We start from the raw sequence: 20,384 nt of genomic DNA, 5'->3' as shown, positions 1-20,384 counted from the left end.
ATAGCACTTAATTTTTTTAAAAGTTAATTGCAAATTTTCTGAGCAGGCTCAATGCTTTGTGTCAAGAGAGTGAGCATACTCTCAGGAGCAGTTCGCCATCGAGTGTACTGTCTGATGTGCGAGACGGCTGTTCTGATAAAACAACCTTCAGCGCTGTGAATGCCCCCTCCACGCTGGCCTGTTTTACAGTGACCTTCACTGTACCTGTGTGGCAGGCACACGAAAGTGCACTTGCGTTAATATAAACAGCTCTGGTTGCCATTCTTCTCGTTTTTTTTTACAAGATTTTAACACACGTTTACTCTGGAATTCCTGTCTGAGATAAGCGCTAATACTGTACTGTGATATATGCATCGTTGCTCACGTTGCATGACTTTGATTGTTCCCGATTGCCAAGTTTTCCCGTAAACCGAAAAATGATAAAAAATATTTCAGTTTCCCTCCGGAATGAAATAATAAATAACGTTACAGTTACGTTTTCGCTCCGGTCAAAAATATCAATTTTTTTTTCGTTTATTGTTTTTGTTTTTTCATTCCGTTCCGACACACTGCCCCCATCCATTGCTCAATTGGATGGGCGCATGGGATGCGTTATTCAAAGGTTGAAGGTTCGGTCCCTGCTGGCGGCAAGTTATCTTTTCGTCAACTTTAATTTCTTTACATTTACATCACAATTACAACAAAAAAAAAAACATCCCTGATACTTTCCTTCGTTTGACTGTCCGTTAGTTCTCATTAATTTCAGTATAAAAGGTTATAATTCTGAGCAAAGTGTTATAAATGCAATTAGGAAATTGCAATAAAATAAACAGGAAATTTCAATAAATAGGAAATTGTGTAAGTGTAAATGTGTGAAGACCACCATAGCACCTAGGATATCAGACCTTCCTCATCATTCAATACAAGATTTCAAAGGACTCCAACCCACTGTTCACCGACAAAATAACGCTGTTTATGAGCCCCACCAGGAAAACGCAGACCTACCTGCCACTCTCAGAACTAGAATCCACTGTTGCAGCTTTCACATGCTCTGTGTCATTGGTCTGATCAGGAGCTTGAGTCATACTATAAGCTGAAGATGCTTGGTCATTTTCTAAAGTATACGTTGCTTCCCTGGAAAAGAAAATGATGAGCTCGATTTCAGCTAAGGAGAGCACAAACTGTTCACAAAGAGATCTAGTGGACAGTTTTATTCCAGCTATTCTTGAGAATGTTGTGTGCTGCTTTCTGCTGCTTTCGCAAAATAAATTCTTTCATCGGTGCTTTCGCTTTTGGTACACTACCTTCGTATGCCCAATTGCACGCACATAGTCTAACGGCTAGTTCACACCGTAGGCGGAGTTGCCAAAGTGGACGAGCTGGAAAGCGGAGGAAAACTCTTTGCCAAGCGGCTGAAGTGGGGCGAGCCGGATCACTCGGGGACCTATTTTTTTCTGCCCACCAAAGGTTGCCACTTTGTCGCAGCCAATCAGAACCCCACTTTTGCTGTTTCCAATGGACGCCGCTCATTGCAAGGCAGGACGAATCCACCAGCGACATTGGCAGTGTGACTTTTCATGACCTTTCAGCTGTTCTTGATGTGCCACTAAAAAGGCGTCCATGAGGATGCCAAGTATATGGTCTTTTTCAACCGAGCTGACCATCTTTGACAGGTGTCAGCGCACGAAGCAACTGAGAGCCGGAAATGGCGCAAGATCTGCGCAGGTGGCTCGGGTAAAGTGGCGCTCTGGTGGACAAGCGGTGCCACGAGTTGGCAATGCGTCCACAAAACGCGAGATACCCCGCCTTCTCGGCCACGCGGGCAGCCAGGCGAGCCGTGTGGTCTGAACAGGTAAGCGCGCTCACTGCCTCGACGCTTTGAAGATCCACTTCAGCGCTTTGGCCACTCCGCCTTCAATGTGAATGAGCCTTAAAAGAGTCTAAAAATCTCTATTAATTAATCGGCTACATGTTACATCATTGTGAGGTAAGGAAACTAACCTTGGTTTCTTGTTATCAGCAGAAACAATATTTGCTGCAGGCAGGGAACTTTGTTGTCCCTCTTGCTGTGGGTTTTCATTTGAAGATGTAGAACCTAAATCTATACTCTGAAGAAAAAAAGCAGGACAATACTTTCTCTTACTTTACAACATCCACAACCAAAAAAAAAAGAAACAATCTCTCAGTCACAATCTTACAGTACTTGTACCCTACTTCTTCATTAACGTGACCGCTTTTATCAAATTCACAAGACGAAATATTTACATTATTATGAAAGTGTTCTTGTGCTGGGAAGCAGTAAAGAAGGCCAGACATGACAGGAGCTACTGAACTTCAAAAGTGTTGTCCCCTGCCTTGAGGGTAGCAAGTATAGCACTATACTGTTAGTAAACTCTATTTATGCAACTCATCGATTCACAGGCACAGCCTTGCAAGCCTTCTGGGGCCAACAACAACACCAGTGAATTATAACGATTGGTCAAAATTACAGCAGAGATTGACAAGGTAAAAGAAGCATAGAAGAGCTTACATAGCAAGAATTTTTGCAGTGATTTAAGATGCACTGCTATTGCATATAAAGAGATATGTGCTGGCTAGAGTGGTAGATGCAGAAGCTGAGAAAAGGAACACGAACTGCCCATAAACAATAGCATCAGTAGGGCACACTAAGATTTGCATTGCAAGGTCTAGAGGGACCAACCCTCATTTTGGAGAATTTAAGATTTCAGGCAGAATGAGAAATAAAACAACACATGAAGTCATGGAAATTTTTCATAACATCAAGAAAGAGCAGAACTCTGCAAGTCCAACATTGATACGCCTGTGTGGCACTGAAACAAAATAAGTTTGAATTTCCTTATTCTACATGCTGTATCCAGATAACATACCTATATGTAAATTTATTTGCCCAATTAAAAATAAGCCAGTCAATGTGTGCCTACTTCTTTTTTTATTATTATCATATCTTGTTTGGGAGATGTTGGCACTTTCATATAACGCTGGCTGCTCGTTTTCACAGATCAAATTAGTAAAAATCAGTCGTGAGAAGGAAAAGCTACAAGAAAGCGCACCTAAAAACTGCCTGTATAAATCAGTCAAGGCCTAAAAATATTGCATAAGCACGAGGTCCACTCACATAGTAACACAAAAAATGACACAAAATGCAGTCCAGCCATATAACACTAGAGTTCACAAAGACTGCAGTCACACGGACACTGAATATTGACAAGTAACGTTACACATAAAGTCCAATCACATAACACTTAAACTGACAGAAAGTCCAGGCACAAGGATACAGAATAAGCTTACACACAAAGTGCCACATAACACAACACAGTCAGGTAAAAGTACATTTACATAAAATAAGCAATATCTAGGCACTAAAGGTTTGTCTCAATTTCCAAGAATACTACTCTTTTTGAAACATAGGGGTCATGAACCACTTATTCAAGTAATCATCGAATGACCTCAGTATCGGAGTTTATTGCCTCACGAATCGATTGCCGCAAAAATTTCTCAAATCCGTCGAGCAAGCAGAGATAAAGTGTTTGTCGCACGCTTTAAAGGGGTCATGAACCACTTTTCCAAGTAATGATCTAATGACCTTAGTATCGGAGTTTACTGCCTCCCGAATCGATTGCCGCAAAGATTTCTCGAATCCGTCAAGAATCAGCGGAGTTACGGGGGTTCGGCGCACGCTCTCAGCGCTTTCTCTCTTTTCTCGTGCCGACGAGCGCACTGGAAGCTAGACAGGGAGGGATGGCACGGGGGTAAGAAGTTACGTCAGCGCGCGTCATGAAACGAGATCGCTCTCCTGCTGTGATTCGCATGTGCGAGTACGGCTACCGTGGAAAGTTAGCTGACTGAGGAGTGTGGCGCGGGCAAGTGGCGGCATCCCGTGGCAAGAAGCGCATCTCATCCGGCTATCGGCCAATAAGCATGCTATGTCTCCGTGACGTCAACGTGCAGACGCCCCACCCACCGACAAGAGTGAGAACCGGCCTCTGTTTGAAAAGAGGGCGCCTGAGGAAACGGCAACTTCGCGCTCCGCTTGTGGCTTTTACACGGCGTGCATGACTGTAATATTTTGCAGAGCAGTTCATAGCCGTGTCAGCTTTCCGCAGGTTGTGTTTTTTCAACAAGCCCAAGGGGTGCTTCATGAGTTAAGCGCTTCCTCTCTTCTCTCGTCCCGACAAGCATGCTGGAATCTAAGCAGGGAGGGCTGGCACGGGGAAAAGAAGTTACGTCAGCGTGCGTCATGACTTCGAGCACGCATGGTGAAATGCGATCGCTCTCTCCCATTGTCATTCCTGCGCACGAGTGTGGCTCACTGTGTAATGTTAGCAGACTATAGTGCCGCACTGGCACATGGCGGCTCTCGTGGCGAGAAGCCCATCTGATCCAAACACCAAACTTGATTTATGTTGGCTATTGGCCAATAGCATGCTACCCACTGTACGAAGTCAAGCAGTGGGTGCCGGCAGCTCCGACGCGAGCAAGGACGGGCCTCTGTATGAAAAGAAGGCGCCTGAGAAAATGGCAAATTCATGCTCTGCTTGTAAGCTCTCCTTGCTGCACACGACTGCAAGGTTTGGCTGAGATGTTCATAGCAGTGTCTGCTATGTGCAGGATGTGTTTTCTCACCAAGCTCAAGGGGTGGTTCATGACCCCTTTAATGCCAGTAGCGGCTGCTTTTGTAAGGCATGGGTTGGTTATGGACCTAGGATCTTCCCAACACTAAAGGGCCTGCAGCACAGCGTCATTAAATCGCACAATAGCTGTTGTCAAAGCCAGAAGAAACATTTTTACTTTGAAGGAACAGATTAAGATGCACAATGGTTCTAGAAATGGCACGACAGTTCATTGCATCCCATGCTAAGAATAAAAATTCACCACATAAAATTAAATTAGTGCTAGTGGCTTACTTGTGCTATAACCTCCACGGTAGGTGATACAGGTAGCTCATTTGGCTTCTGTGGACGAACAAAGTGAAGGTCGTTGGAATGCTCAGGAAACTCCTGCAGAATATAAGACAAGCAGCTCTCAGGGACGTATCGTACAGCTGCACTCTGTAAACTTTCCTACGAGTACACATCAACAACAGCACGACTATTACCTATATGGGGTTACCACCCCTTCTGCACATCGATGATATGGCAATAACCTGTATGCAACATTCCATCAAAGGTGTGAATCAGGAGTTGGGAAAAGCTAGAGCTTTGCACTGAAGAGGAAACAGCAGGCAGCAGTGGACATAAATGCAAGCTCAAATCAATAAGAGAAAGTCAATTCTGCTAATGTTTCATGCCAGTTAAAACCCATTTTTATAGTCAGTACTGTTTCATATCAGACAATTGTCATCGATTTATCAATATCTGAAGTCAATGCCTTTAGGAACATGTTCTAGCCAAGAAATTTGGCATTTTTTTTTGTTCATGACGATATTGCAGATGAAGTATCATGGCTTAATTTCCTTGGGCATAAAGTAACTGAACATCAGCAGACAGGTCAACCATGTGAGCTGGTGTAAAGGAGGCTGGCTAGAGAGAAAAGGAATAAGTTGCCTTTAACAACAGCTAAATAAAAGTCATGGAGTTAATTAACTGTGCTTAGCAGCCCACAATGTTAATCACATCTTATCGCCTCAAGTTTTTTAGCATGCTGCAGCTGCCAGCTTATCTGAGGGCTCATTCTAAAGGGCTGCAGATTCTGGGTCATGCACAGTTCTGGCAAGTAGTAATCGTGCTTTTTCCTTAAATAGCAGAGGTGTTTAAGGCCGAGGTAAATCCCTTGGGGTCTGTTGTCCACACTTTCTGGCCCAGCTGCAAAAGCGAAGCTTGAGGAGAGGGAGAGCACGGGTAAAACTAAGTGGGTGAGAGGGCCACCTAGTGTAGCGAGTTGAGCCTGGTAGAGAAAGTATAGTGATGTGGAGAGGGTGAAGCAGAAGTGCGATTGGCTGTGCCGTTGAAAGGAGTCGACCAATGGTAGCGCACGCTCGAGCATACGTGGTGACTGTGAGAGAGGGGGAAAAATGTGCCAAGTGTTGGCGAAAGTGGAGGGAAGGTTCGCTGATGTCACCAGCTCCGATGTTTAGTCAGCCTTTGCGACGTTAAGTCAGTTGAAGCAGCACATATAATTTTTTTTCTTTCTCAGTATGAAAACTAATATCCTGAGGTTTTCATAACATATGCATTTGTATTTCAAAATTAAATTCTGCATGGAGGCTGTTCTGTACCTCTGCTATCCTAAGCCAGTATCTTTTACATAGTCAAAAGAGATTTTGTTGGAGTTGCCCTTCACATAGAGTCAAGCAGAAAACAGTCAATCTGATCTTGCCAGTTGGTACATAATATGTCACACTAACTAAATCGAGTAACGGTGCATAAGTGAGACAAATAAAGTGAAAGAATGAGGCTGTGCCTGTGCCTTCTATTTGTTCTGTGCATGCATTGCCATTCATGTTGCGGCAACGAAGTGAAGTGTCAAATTCATGCCCATAGTTAAAATTTTCGAAAATTTAATTGTGGTGTTTTACATGCCAAAACCACAATGATTAGAGGTATGCCATAGCCCTCGAGGAATTTTGCATAGATTTTGGCCACCTGGGGTTCCTTAACATGCGCGTGTAAATTTGAGTACAAGGGCATTTTTTTGCATTTTGCTCCCATCGAAATGTGGCCACTGTGGCTACGAATTCAAACCATAACTTCACACGCGGCAGCATAATGCCACTGCTGTCAAGAGCCACTACAGCGATTAGTGCAAGCTACCTGTGCTGTGCTGGCATGTTCTAAGAAAGGTGCACTTTTCCAAACAACAAGCATTAACCACCTCTGTAAAAGACAATTTAAATACTAAAAAATATACACATATCAATTCAAAGCAGTGCTTATATATTTTTTCAACATAACAGCTACAAAAGCTTCCTATGCCCCGTGCACTACTACTTCTCCGTACCATTTATTTTTCACCATAAAAGGTATAGCCGCCCTCTTTCAAACAAACATACGCATGAATGTGCATTAATTTTACATGCAAACACTCACATGTTGCCTGTGCATTTATTAAGGCGAAAGCCTTAGATGCCTCATCAAACGCGGAAATTGGCCAGCGTCAACACGAGTGACACGAAAAATCATCATCACGTGATGATGTCACCATGTGACAACATCATAATGTCACAGATCGCCAAAATTTGTGAAGTCATCGTGACATCACATGGTGGCGTCATCACACGACATCCTTGCTTGGTCAAAGGTGGACCGATCACATAGGCAGTGCAAAACCAGCCGAGGCGCCTCCGATCTTGGAGGCAGTGCAAAACCATGTTAGGTGCAGAAAGCTTCAGAAGGTGGTGGGGCAGGATCAACACGTCGACTGAGAAGAAAAATAAGATGGCTTTTGCCTTCGAGTCGTCTTGGGTGAATGCATAAGGGACTCCGAGTTTCGCCCCCTTCATTTCATATCAATTTCTTTTTATGTTCAACATATAAAATTTGTGCACGACACTCAATTTATTATTTTATTTTAAAAGGGAACATGTCCTCACCTGAATTGGAGCCTCAGGCTCCGAGATGGGCGTAGCAGCAGCATGACTGGCATGTTGAGCTCCATTGGTCCTGGCACTTTCACCAAGCCCACTCTCAATGTCCTCCTTGCAGCAACAGGTGCATCTGGAAAATATCAGGTTGACAAGAATTACCACAGGCACACCAGACTTCCCTCTCTTCATCCCCATGGCATACGGGCACATGGGCATGCAGCGAATGACAAGCATTACCAGCATAAGTGCCCCAAATAACCACTCCATCCACTGAAAGCTTGGGAAAGACTTGGAAATTATGGCCATGGCATATGTTTGTGGCGGCAGTTAATGTTACAAAAGGGTAAAGCAGCACAAAGAAACAGTAGATGCTGCACAATTTATGGAGTACAAAAATCGCAATGGAAATAACGAGTTGTCATGGAGAGATCATCAACCGATCCCCAAATCCAGTGACAAATTAAGCAGGAGTTTTCGAGTTTTCTACGAATGAGACTGTTTCTTGTAGTACGTTACGGGATCATGTAACTTAACTTACACTGGCTAACATTAAGCACGAGACAGCTAGTGCTCATTACATCAACCTTTAAATTTCGTCTCATCATTTGGGCTCAGCAACGTACCATATATCTGATCATGTGCAATCAAATTTCTGTTATATATTCAACGAAATTGGTTATAATGTTGCAAAGCAACTGTGTGGCTGCGAGAGACGCGTTAATGGAGGGCTATGGATGTATATATACTTCCTACGGTTCTTTAACATGCACGCAACTACTATAAGTACACGACTGTTTTGCATAAGAGCCAGTAAGCTACCGCGGCAGAAGCGCTTGAAGGAGTACTGTCGGCGTCAAATGAAACCCGAACAGCGGTAAGCATTCGCAGTGGTATAGTGCGCGCCCTCCAGTCATCACGATTGACAGGCGCGCGCATCCGGTTCGGCAGCACTGCGCATATATGCGTGCCTGTCAATGGTAATAACTGGGAGGGGGGGGGGGGGGCACTATACCGCTGCGAATGCTTCCCGCTATTCGGGTTTCATTTGACGCCGATAGTACATGCTCAGGTTAAGACTTGGAGAAAGTAAAGGTTGCCACTTGCACAGAAAAGCGACAGAGACGGCAAATGCACGGGAGGTGCACGAAAATAGAGCCCGCAGCTGCGTGGGCTCAGTCACCTCTGCGGTGTCGGCCGGTAAGCGTCGTCGACGCGCAGCAAGATCAGCCTGAACGCGCACAGCACCCAGCAGACGCCGACGACGTTGACGCTCTTCATCTAACGCCTCCTCCTCCTCCTCGGCTAAGTGCAGCACGTTCTCCTCGAGGGGCCGGCCGGCTCGCCACTCCGCCGAGCCGCGCACGCAACCACTACGGCCGGCGCGCGCGTACTCCACTACAACCGCCGCCGCCAAAGGCGCAAAAGTGCAGACCGGGCGGGCTGCGTGCCCCGCCTCGCTCGCCTAACGGGAACCCCGTTTTCACGTATATGGACAGAGCAGCCAGAACCCTCCTCCCTCCCCTCATCCAACTATGTGCAGACCCGCACTATCTAACCACCATACCCGTACAACTGTAACTGCCCGCGTGATGATGCCACCGGGAGGACATTCTCCATCGTGTAAGCAACCGCAGCCAAACTAACAATTAGGTGGCCCATCTCAGTCGCGGGCGTTTTCGCGCGCGGAGCACGCGAACAAATCTTGCGACGCGCAGCTGCACGTCCGGCGTGTGTACGGATGTGTGCGCCGCCTACACCTGTAGGTAGAGACATGCGGCCATGAGTGAATGGACAATGTGTACGTTCATCAAGGTCTTCGAGGTTTCAGAAGAATTCCAGTAATACTGAAGCAGAGACTTTTCACTGCGGAATTGTTAGATAAAGCGTAAATATTATTTGGAATTGCATTACTTAACATTTAGCCAACGCTAGCCTGTATGGGTGTGTGGTTACTTGTCGTGGCAACTGTAGTTATCTATCATCGAAGAAAGCAGCGCAAAAAACGGAGACAAGGACCACGCGTACACAGCTGCTTTCGTCAATGATGCAGTACCAACTCGGCCAGCAAGCCACTTTTCTGTAGTTTCCTACTTTCTGCGCCGTCGACTGTGTGGTATTGTTACTTGCTGCGACAACTGTACTGTGCTGTGTTCTTTCTGCCGTGAGGCACTGTCACATATACGTAACTGCGACCTCACGCATTCCCATGAAACGTAACGCGTTACCTAACGGAGGGCAGCACGGTTTTCCGAGGGTTAGAATGCTTCCTAGCGCATTAAAATGTGAAAAAAAAAAACCTAAAAGAAAAACCGGATGTCCATTTGCATTAATGGCATACATTTCTGAAACGATTTTAGTGTTGCAAGCAGTGAAATACGGGCACTTCATTTTAAAAATTCGAGCATTTTGTAATCTGCACAGGGGTGCATACAAAGGTGGGAGCACACCTAAAAATTTGTGTACTTGTACCAGGGAAATTTGAGCAAAAAGAAAAAAAAAAAAAAAACACGCGCGACAACAGCCCGGCAGGTGGTGGAGTCGTGTTTATTTGACTGCTTGATCGACATGGTAAGGAATTCCAGAGGTGGAAACAATTGAATGATAGCACGAACAACCATACAAAAGATCATGATCGAATAAAAAAATTCAGGCAGCTTCGCACGAGTGGTGCCAAGCCTGAAAGAAAAGCGGAGCTGGGTGGCCTTCTCCGTTTCTCTTTATTTTTCTCTTTCTTCCTCTCATTCTCTCTGTTCTTTCTATCTCTTTTTGTCCCCGTTTCTTTCTATTCCTTTCTCTCTCTATCTCGTTCTTTCTATTTCTTCCATTTAATTTCCCTCTCTCTCTATTTCTCGCTTCCTTTTTTTTCTATCTTTCTCTCTTTCTGTCTTGCTCTCTGTTTTTTCTATCTTTTTGTGTCTGTTTCTTTCTATCTCTTTCTCTGTATTTATATCTTTTTTCTCTCTCTCTTCGTCTCTCTCTCTCCTTCAGTCTAGCTCTGTTTTTTTCCTACTTCTTTCTTGTGTGTTTCACTCTATCTCTTTCGCTGTCTTTCTATCTTTCTTCGCTTTCTTTCTCGCTATTTCTCTCTCGCTTTCTTTCTCCCTCTCCGTACTCGTTCTCTCGCCCATCCGAGTTATTGCATCCCACGCCGGACAAATGGGCGCAGCGGGAGAGCGCGCGCGCCGGGCGCACGTGTCGGGGGGAGCGAGGCAGAAGACGAAGAAGAGGACGAAGAGAGCGCGCACAGTTCATGATGACGATAGTTTTCTGTACGATCCACGCTGGACAAACGCGCCGCTGTAAAGAAAAGCACCGAAGTATAGTCGTGCAGGGAGCGCGGGTCGACTGAGCGCATAAGCGGCCCGCGCGTGCTCTATATCTTGCAGAGTTTGCGGCGGATGCAAAGGCTGGGCGAGCACACGGGTTCCACAGCAAACTTATGTTCTGTTAATGCAGTACTTGTAATGTAATGGTAGTTGTCCAGGTCGCAAAAAAATGCTACCGGCTGACACCGTCAGAAGCAACGTTCACAGGCTAAGCGGGAATTCAGCTGTTTTGCAAATTTCGTGCACCGTAAGCTTTTGTTGCAGCGTGTACGTCTTCCGACGTACGTGCTTATAGTGTTGGAGGTTAAGATGTGTAGACGTGAAAGGAAGCACGATGCGTTCTCTCTGCCCTGCCTGCGCTCATCACGCCAGCATTGTGACATGTCACACGAGTGTTCGCGTTCATAGAGCGAGACCTATTCATGCGGCGCGCACGCGTGATACTGCCATGCTCGTTAATCCAGCTACTTACAGGTAACCGATAAAACTACGGAACATTGCGTGCTTTTTTTTTTATATATGTTGACACTGCTATCGAACTTTCACCTTTCGGACGAAACTGCGACTTCTCTGAAACGCCGGCGATCGGGCCGATCTTGTTCGAAAGCGATGCAAACGCGCTTCACAGGTTCTATATACATAGGAACCGCCGGAGGTACTAAACAGCGAAAGCACGGCGTGGCGGCTTTGCATACGCAAAATCTAAAAATATTCGGAAATACCACTTTTGGTAACGGCCTGCTATTAAAAACAACTTTCGCCGTCATGTAGCAAGTTTATTTTCTGGAAATAAGTAGATAAATTGAAGCGACAGATGTTATTGCGAAATTTCAGGCGTGCGGGGGGGGGGGGGGGGGGGCATGCTCTTCCACCTTTCTCTATCTCTGTCTCCCTTACAATATATATATATATATATATATATATATATATATATATATATATATATATATATATATGCACACCACGTTTGGCGAGTCCGACCTCCAAATTTAAAATTTTAGCTTAACTTTATTGTCTTACGAGCCGGGGCCGCGACCTCATTACGAGCGCTCTAGTGGGACACACAGGCTTTTGTTTCAAAGCACTGTCCTTTTGTTTCTGTTGCGTTTTGCGATGCTGCTAATTGATTTCTTGGGTGTTGGGTGTTGTCATGCTTTATTTGCTTTTTAAAACATGCACCAGCCAGAGCAGAGTGAAATAATGATATCACAGGAAGCGTTAATTATAGAAGTGAATTCAAGTGAAGATTGCCAAAAATAATTCTCAGATGGTAATGCCATTTGGTACCACTACACCATGTGTGAAGGTGGGGTTACGAATTTTTCGGCCAAAAGCCGTTTTCTGGACGAGTAGTCGAGTCGCTCTTCGGTGACAGAACTGGTAGTAAAGCCATTTAATGAGAAATCGAGAATACGTATCTTCTTTTCACGGCAAGTCCAAAGAGTATACCCATTTGTAGACATCCAAGAAATTAAGCCTTTTGTCTTGGCGAGCAGTCTGCGCGAAAGCAATTCACTGACTCACTGTGTCAGGGATGCTTTCTATTCTCAGAAGTCATTTTGTTGTCTAAAAACCAAGAGATGTCGCTATGCGATTTAAAACTTCTGCTTTTTTTTCCCCTTTCATAGCTGAAACGGGCACTTCATTTCTTCATCAAGACAACATATTCCGCACATATAAATCCATTTGAGGGGCATTTTCCACTGAATTTATGACCTGTCACTGGCCCAAGATCCTAATTTTAAAAGCCTGAAAAGAAAAAGATGCGGAAATGAACAGGCCCCTATGAAATAGCTGCCAGACAGGAGGGCCAAAAGTACACTGTCGATGGTACTGCACGCCCCCCCCCCCCCCCCAAACCCGGTAGTTGATGCTTATGGACTAGATAAATAATTGTTGGGCGGCTGAAACGTTCACAAAATGCCAGCGACATTTTTATCACGCCGCATTTTGACCTTTGACAAGTTCGTACAGCTGAGCTAAAACGGTGCAGACGCCGAACTTCACGCGCCAATTCAGCCTGCTCGCTCAGAATGAGGCAGCCAGCCTTCAGATTAGCCGATCGCCATAGCTCTACAAGGAGGAGCCCCACATCGGCGCCTAAGCGCAGGCCGTGTCAATTGTGCGGTGATTAGTCGCCTGACCAGGCCGCCGCCACGACCAGTCCAGTCTGGAGCTTGCCAGCAGTTTCCCGTGCAAACGACCAAATGCTTTCGACACGGTAGAGGGTGTATCCGAATTGGCTGTACAAGAAAGACGCCGCCGCCTCCTCACTCCCATCCATGTATATCGCGTTCGCTATCACACACAGGAGGCCAGTATGTATATATACGCCACTCAACCCTAATCCAAGAAGACACAGCGGGCGCACTTTTAGCCAGCCTGAACTGAGACTGGCTCGTGCGTCCGTCTATCTATAGAAGCGGATCAAGTGGGCCCACCACGCGCCAGCTACGGCATTCGCTGCTCGCCGCCACCCACCCCTCCATCGCCAGCACTCACACGTGCGCACGTCTATGGCGTTTTCACACACCGATCGCTACGGGAACGAGCGACGGCGCACGCCCGGTCAAGCACGTCTCTCGGCGCGACTCGCAATTAGCCCAGGCCGCGATAGCGCGTGGCAGTGTATATATACGGGTCGGGCTCGCTCGAACACCGGGTGCACAGCTCTCCGCCGGCCGACCAGCGGGTGAGAGGCCGGGAGGAGGGGACGTGAGCCACGTCCTAATGAGCACAACCAACCTCTCCGGCATCCCCGGACAGTCGCGACGTGCGAAGGGAACGTAACGCGGTCAATCCACGCCAAGAGGTATAGACGCGCCGCCGGCGTACAAGGCGCGTATTCATGTGCGCAGCCAGCCGCTGAGATATGGCCACTGCCCCTCTGATGCGGCGCATATATATATATATATATATATATATATATATATATATATATATATATATATATATATATATATGGTAAGGCACGACGGGGCCATCGCCTCTGGCACTTTCGGCGATTGAAGCCCGGCGGCGGCACTGCGGGAGCGTATACACGCTGGTGATACACAGTGGCGCTCCTACAAAGAAGCAAGCGAGATGCCCAACAGACGTGCTCTAGAATATACAATCCGCCAAGTTCGCACCCTACGATGACATCAGTAATGACTGTCCTTAAACGCGGTTTAAAGAAAACCTTCTGGACAGGGATAACGCTTGCTGCTCAAAATTTATAGAAGTGGCAAGCCTTGGAAGTATAACTATACCAATAAGTTTTTAGATTAGGTATACTTAATTAACTAACACGGAATTAGTAACCTTAAGAGGCATATTTTCGGCGCTGAAGTCAGTCAGTGCCCAAGGCCAGTCATGTCCACACGCTTGGTATCACTCTTGGCATGTCTGGCTCTGAATACAGTATGAGACAAAATGCAATGGCTTCCACGTATATTTACCGTAAAGGTTTCACGCGGAACACAGACGTGTTTAGTCGCTGATATTGGTGATTAACATCTTAGAACAGGAGCTAAGGCCCCAGGAATTCCGCTCAGTGAAGGTTATTTCTGAACGCTGACCGGTTTCAGCTCCGCATACCAGCAAGATGCACGCTAACGTTAACTAAAAACATTGATTACTGAACAATTATTACTTAGGGAGCTCACCGCGATATTTCAAATTAAATTATAATGAACACCATGATACAGGACAAGTTGGGCAAAAAAATCTTAGGCACCGGCCGGGCACGACTGCCCTCGCTCTTGTCGGAAACATGTGCACTTTAACACAGACTTTGTCCATTCAGTGGTACCGCATGGCGTTTTGCTCAGTTCTTGTGGCACTGGAAAAGGTTCTTACACTCGCGACGTCCATGTTAGGCTTCAACGCGCACTAGCAATTTCTCGCACGCCTTTTGAAAAATGTAGTCGACTGAACCAGACAAAGTGACACCCGCATGGGAGAGCACTCCCGGACGTTAGTTATCGTCGCGCCGATAAGTATAGGCCCTACAGGCGAAGAAACGCCGCGAAGTACAAGATTCGAGACGCCACGCCCTCTGGCGTATCGCTTCATCTTTAATCAGCGGCGAGATCGCGCCCACTGACACTCACAACCTGTCTGCGGCTAATCAATACGACAAAAAAAAAAAAAAAAAAAGAACAAGCGGACAGGCCCACCGCTTAATCGGTTTTTTTTTTTTTTTTTTTTTTTTTACAGCAGCGACGTACTACGTCCGTGCATGCCTGCGCACGTATGCAAAGGTAACAGTCAACGGGCCAATATACTCTCGACACAAAAAGTCTGCTATTGCTCTTTCTCTGTCAGGAGCCATCTGGCTCACTGAAATCGAAAATGAAAAATGAGAGAAAGTTTTGAGATAGAACTAAGGGAGGATAACGTTGGCCACGAACTAATTAAACACGGCAAACAACGATTGCTTCGCGAAGTTGTCTTTCCCTGTATATATACACGTGCACAACAAACTCGCCTGACCACTGAAGTTACGGAGAAAAGGGGACATGCGCTTCTCTTACGACGTCCACTTCCTTACACTCACTGCATTTAGTTTCGGATTCCGTGCACCTATAAGGAGCAAGGACAGAAATACTCAGGTCGCCCGTAATAGACGCGCAAAACAGCTCGGCACTCCCCATATGGCCTTCGATCCACGTGCTCGGGGCAATGCGAAAATGACAAGCACACAAAGCGACCGCAACACTTTCATTAAAAGGCGGGCGCTGCTTTCCTGCTGACAATATATACGAAACGCAATTTCGTTCTCTAGATTGCTATTTATATAAACAGCTGCACATAAGCCGAGCAGAGCAGCGTCGTTAAGTTCGGGTCGAGGCGGTGTGCCGGCATATACCGTTTTTTTTTTTTTTTTCTCCGAAGACTGCCAAAACACGCTAAATACGTAGCACCTGATAATGTCAAAGTGCGATTTTTCACAAAAGCTGAATTGGGAACGGCGGACATCAGGAAAGAAGTTCAGCGTTCAAAATTTATGGTTAATTAGCTATATAAGTTAATTGACTTATTTAATTAGGGTAGTTTCGTGGGTAGTAAGAATTGAAAATTTGTAGCTGCGTCACACCAAGTCAATTTTCAAATCGCGCATATAGTCCTCCTCCTATATATATTTGCGCAGCACACGAGAAAGTTTCTGGCTTTTTTTTTTTATGGGAAACTGAAACTGAGCGTTAGCGCAGAAAGCCACGTGTACAACAAACGTCCCCTGCTGACGTCTCCTGACGCTTCCCGGTCTCTTCAATTATGCCGAACCGTCTTTCTTATTGCTCTTTACCGCGTTCTCCCTCCACGACACTTACCACTGTCTACTCCGTCGACGCAGTATGAAGCACCGTATCTCAGCTCTGAGAAGCGGAAGTTAACTTCTTTGGTGCAACGTAGGTAGCCGTGTTTTCACCTTCTGCACGGCTCCTTTGCTCAGCGCGCTTTGCTGGGCCCAACAACCTGAACGACGCATGCCTTACATGTGAGCCAGTGTTCAAAACTGTAACTCATGTTTTTTCTCCCGATGCGTACGGCTTGATTATTTCACAGGTTTTGGATACTGCTGATATTTCTTTCCGAAAAAAAAAATCGGATTTAACATAATTTACAAAACGCATTCCATTGTATCCTGTGCTTTTTTTTTCTGCACTATATATACACTGTGTTCTTAAAAATTTTTTGCCCCATCAGCTCTCTTTATATTTGTCAGTGAATTATAGTTATTAGCTGTGTACAAACGTATAATCTACTCCTGCCTCGGCCCCACGATGACCTGCAGTATTCTGTAAATAGTTGTCAGTACCCACGTAACTACGCTAAGTAAATAACTTAATTAGCATACTTAGAGCAATATAATTAATACACAGAACTTATTCTCTGACGACCGCTATTCTCAATACTGCAGGTTTAAAAAATCGCATATGTAACCGAAATGCTCTACTTTTCAGGGATTTTGCATAGTCTTTGGAGAAACACCCGCTATATAACTATCGCGAAGCGGTCACTATGCGTGCGCAGCGGCGCCAAATAAATACAGCTTGGAGGCAAAGGAGTAATACAGGTCCGTAATGTTCTACAATGTATACACAAGTCCTGACAGGACTCCTGCTGACAGGGCTGCAGCGAAAAACAAGCCAACGCGCGTGGTTCTTCAGGAGGACAGTAAGCCCTGTAGTATGCCTTATCTCGTTAATATCAATATGTTTTAAGTAACACACTTCAGCTGCGTCCATGAGTTTAGCTGGAAGATAGAATTCCCGTTCCCCTTTCTGCTAGTATCCCGTGCCATATGTGTAAAAAGAAAAAAAAAGGGAGGGGGGGGGGGGGGAGACGCTGTATGATTATGATACCACAAACTGGAGTGCGTGCAGTTACAATGCACGTTCAAGTATATCGCTATTTTTTTTTTTCTAGCCGCCGTGCATGCGTCAGGGTCTCTCTCTCTCCTTTTAAATAACTACTATAAAACGTTAAAGCTTGGAAACCTATATACCCGCCTCCTGTCCTGCCACACCAACAATTCAGACAAACCACCTATCTCTGTTTCAGATACCCTCTTCTTGTGAGAGTTAGAACAAGCCGTTATATAGCGTCAACCAAACATTGCCGATAGCGCGCAGCTGCCTTACACAGACTGCGAGTACAATGGCCCTGTGGTCGAACGTGTGCGTCGTCGGGACAATGCATTACTCAACCCGCTGCAAATCTCTACATAGATTTAACTGTTGTTCAAGAAAGGGCCTCGCGCTTGTCGCATCGCGTAGCCAGCAGGTTCGACGCCTCCTCTAAGGCGGTGACCGATATACAGCCGTCACTCAGAAGGGCGCCGCAAATCCAGCGCCCGTGCGCACAGCGCGAACCTCCGCGGTGAATGTGAAACAAGTTGCAGTAAGGCAGAAATCTGGGCGAGTTGGAAGTTGGAAAGCATTCGTACTTATTGATCAGCGCGAAACAACGGAAGACAACACAGAACGAGTCTTCTTTCCATTTTGTCAGCCCTTGTTTCGCGCTGACCAATATGGATATGAAACCGCAGTCTCGCAGCCCATGTATTTATACAACACTGTCAGCCTACTTTATGTCCCACTGCAGGACGAAAACCTCGCCCACTGTTCTCTAATTTGCCCTGTCCCGCGCGAGGAGCCGGTTGCATTTTATTTCGGCGAATTTCTTGGTTTCATCAGCCCACCTAACCTTCTGCCGTCCTCGGCTGTTTAACATCTCTTCGTATTCATTCCGTCGCTCTATAACTGACCATCGGTTATCGGTCCTTCGCATTACGTGACCAGCACAGGTCCACTCCTCTTTTTTCTTTTAATGACAGGCTACGCCTGCTGGTTCTCCGATCAATTCTGCTTTCTTCCAATCTCTCAATGTTAAACGCCCAACATTTTCCTTTCCATCGCACGCTACGTGGTTCTTAACTTCTCGAATATGTTATTCTCAAAGTTTCTGCCCGATATGTTAGTACTGGAAATACGCAATCGCTGTGCACATTCCTCTTTAGGGACAGCGGTAAGTTACCGGGCATCAGTTGGGGATGTCCACCGCATGCGCACCATCAAACTCTTATTCTTCGGTGAATTTGCTTTCAGGTTCCCTTGTTAGTAATTACCCTAGATATACACACTCTTGTGCGCATTCTTCGTTTCGGTTGCCAAATATGAACTCTAGTCCTTTCGACGGGCCTCCTAGCATGACCTTTCTCCTCAGCATATTTATCTGCAATCCTACTTTTAACACTTTCTCGGTTTAGGTGTTCTATTTTTTTTTCTTTTTTAGTTAGTCGCCGTCATTGTTGAAGAGCACCGAGTCGTACAAGCCGTAAGCTACTCAGATCTTCTCCGTTAATATTCATTCCAATTTCTTTAGAATATAATCATTTGGACACTTCTAACAAGCTCATATATACAGGGTAGATTTCTCGGAGTTAACTTCAAGGGAACACTGAAGAGAAAAACGGATTGTGCATTCTTTCAAAAATATATTTTTATTCATTTCGCGGTAAGAAGATATCCGAAAAAACAATAACAGTAACTCCATCCTTCAAGTTGTTAAACTTCGTGCTGAAACGCCGGCGCAGGAGTGGTTCATGGTGCGACGTCGCAACATTCCGAAGTGTATACACACCTTGGACCACGTGGCTTATTGGAACCTGCTGGGTTCAGGTCCCCTTAGTACACAATCGATACCTACCGCTAAATAAGTTAGGCTAAGGCTACAGCATGCCCGTCAAAATACATGGCGTCACGGCGAGTTGCATGGCGCGGGAATTTCAAAGTGACGTCACTGCCTGTCTCGTTCTTGTGGCTTTTTTTTTTAACGCTTACCAACCCACTCAGTTATATGAGTGAAAGTGGTTGCTATTGCAGATGCATAATTTACTAATACGACTCAATTTATTTTTCTTTCTAGTGTCTGTTCACTAAACTCAACGGAGCATACCACCGGTAAGCGCTCAGTACATAACATAGCTAGACGCTGCGCTTATAAGACGTGCTATCTGTGAGGGCAACGCTCGCGGTTAATCTACACACAAACAAACAAACAAACACACAAGGCGAACACGCAGCGCTTTGTCATATTGTTACGGGTAGCTCAGTAACTATTTATTAAATCGTTAAAACAGCGCAGGGTGGACAAGATGGCGTCAGTCCAGCAACAACCAGAGAAGCGACGTCGTCTTCCTCGTCTTTCATGCAGCCACGCTGCGGCGGATGTATGGTATCATAACCCCCCGGCGGTAGAAGCACCGTCTCGGTGCTTAATCTACACAGATGTGGTCGAGGGAGGGTAATAAGGCTTGAGCCTAGACACGTGAACGACGTCGCTCGTAGCTGCTGATGGCGTTGTTGGATCGGCTGGGACGATCTCATACGTAACGTCAGTGATTTGGCGAACGACACGGTATGGTCCAGTGTACCGTGACAGGAGTTTCTCAGAAAGCCCCACACGCCGAGTGGGAGACCAGAGGAGCACAAGAGAACCCGGAGAAAAGTGCACATCTCTATGACGACAATCATAGAGCTGTCTTTGGTGCTCCTGCGAGGCCTCGAGGCGATTACGGGCGAGTTGGCGCGCGTGGTCGGCGCGGGCGATGGCTTCTGCGGCATATTCGGTGGCGGAGGGCAGCAAGGTGTCCAAGGGTAGTGCGGGTTCTCGTCCGTATAGGACCTCCACCAATAATGTTACGGGTAGCTCAGTAACTATTTATTAAATCGTTAAAACAGCGCAGGGTGGACAAGATGGCGTCAGTCCAGCAACAACCAGAGAAGCGACGTCGTCTTCCTCGTCTTTCATGCAGCCACGCTGCGGCGGATGTATGGTATCAATATGTTTTTATTGTGCCCCTGTCTTCTTTGCACTATACGCTATGGTATAGTTTTCCAAGACGGCATATACCGAAAAGCACGCATCGGAGCCCTGGTGGCCTTTACGTATACACGACAAATGAACGGTGCTACTGAAATGCACTGCTTAGCGTTTCCTCACAAACAACGTGTAATCACTGGCATTTCGCCTTTATTTTATTTTGG

The 20,384-nt window shown here is 46.0% G+C and overlaps 1 protein-coding gene across 2 annotated transcripts in view; it reads right to left on the bottom strand.

Annotated features, from left to right (window-relative positions):
- LOC119401429 (SUN domain-containing ossification factor) overlaps positions 1–20,384 on the bottom strand; it is a 94,346-nt gene that overhangs the window by 30,535 nt on the left and 43,427 nt on the right. For both annotated transcript variants that reach the window (XM_049417425.1, XM_037668243.2), the window contains exons 2-5: positions 7,529–7,652; positions 4,905–4,997; positions 1,981–2,087; positions 985–1,113 (exon numbers count right to left, since the gene is read on the bottom strand). In XM_049417425.1, the coding sequence (XP_049273382.1) occupies positions 985–1,113; positions 1,981–2,087; positions 4,905–4,997; positions 7,529–7,652 (453 nt within the window). The remainder of the gene's footprint in view (positions 1–984; positions 1,114–1,980; positions 2,088–4,904; positions 4,998–7,528; positions 7,653–20,384) is intronic.

Source organism: Rhipicephalus sanguineus, chromosome 1, assembly GCF_013339695.2.
Source record: "Rhipicephalus sanguineus isolate Rsan-2018 chromosome 1, BIME_Rsan_1.4, whole genome shotgun sequence".
In the NCBI taxonomy this organism is placed as follows: domain Eukaryota; kingdom Metazoa; phylum Arthropoda; class Arachnida; order Ixodida; family Ixodidae; genus Rhipicephalus; species Rhipicephalus sanguineus.
Note: the sequence above shows the minus strand (reverse complement) of the source record. Positions and strands in the feature narration are given on the sequence as shown.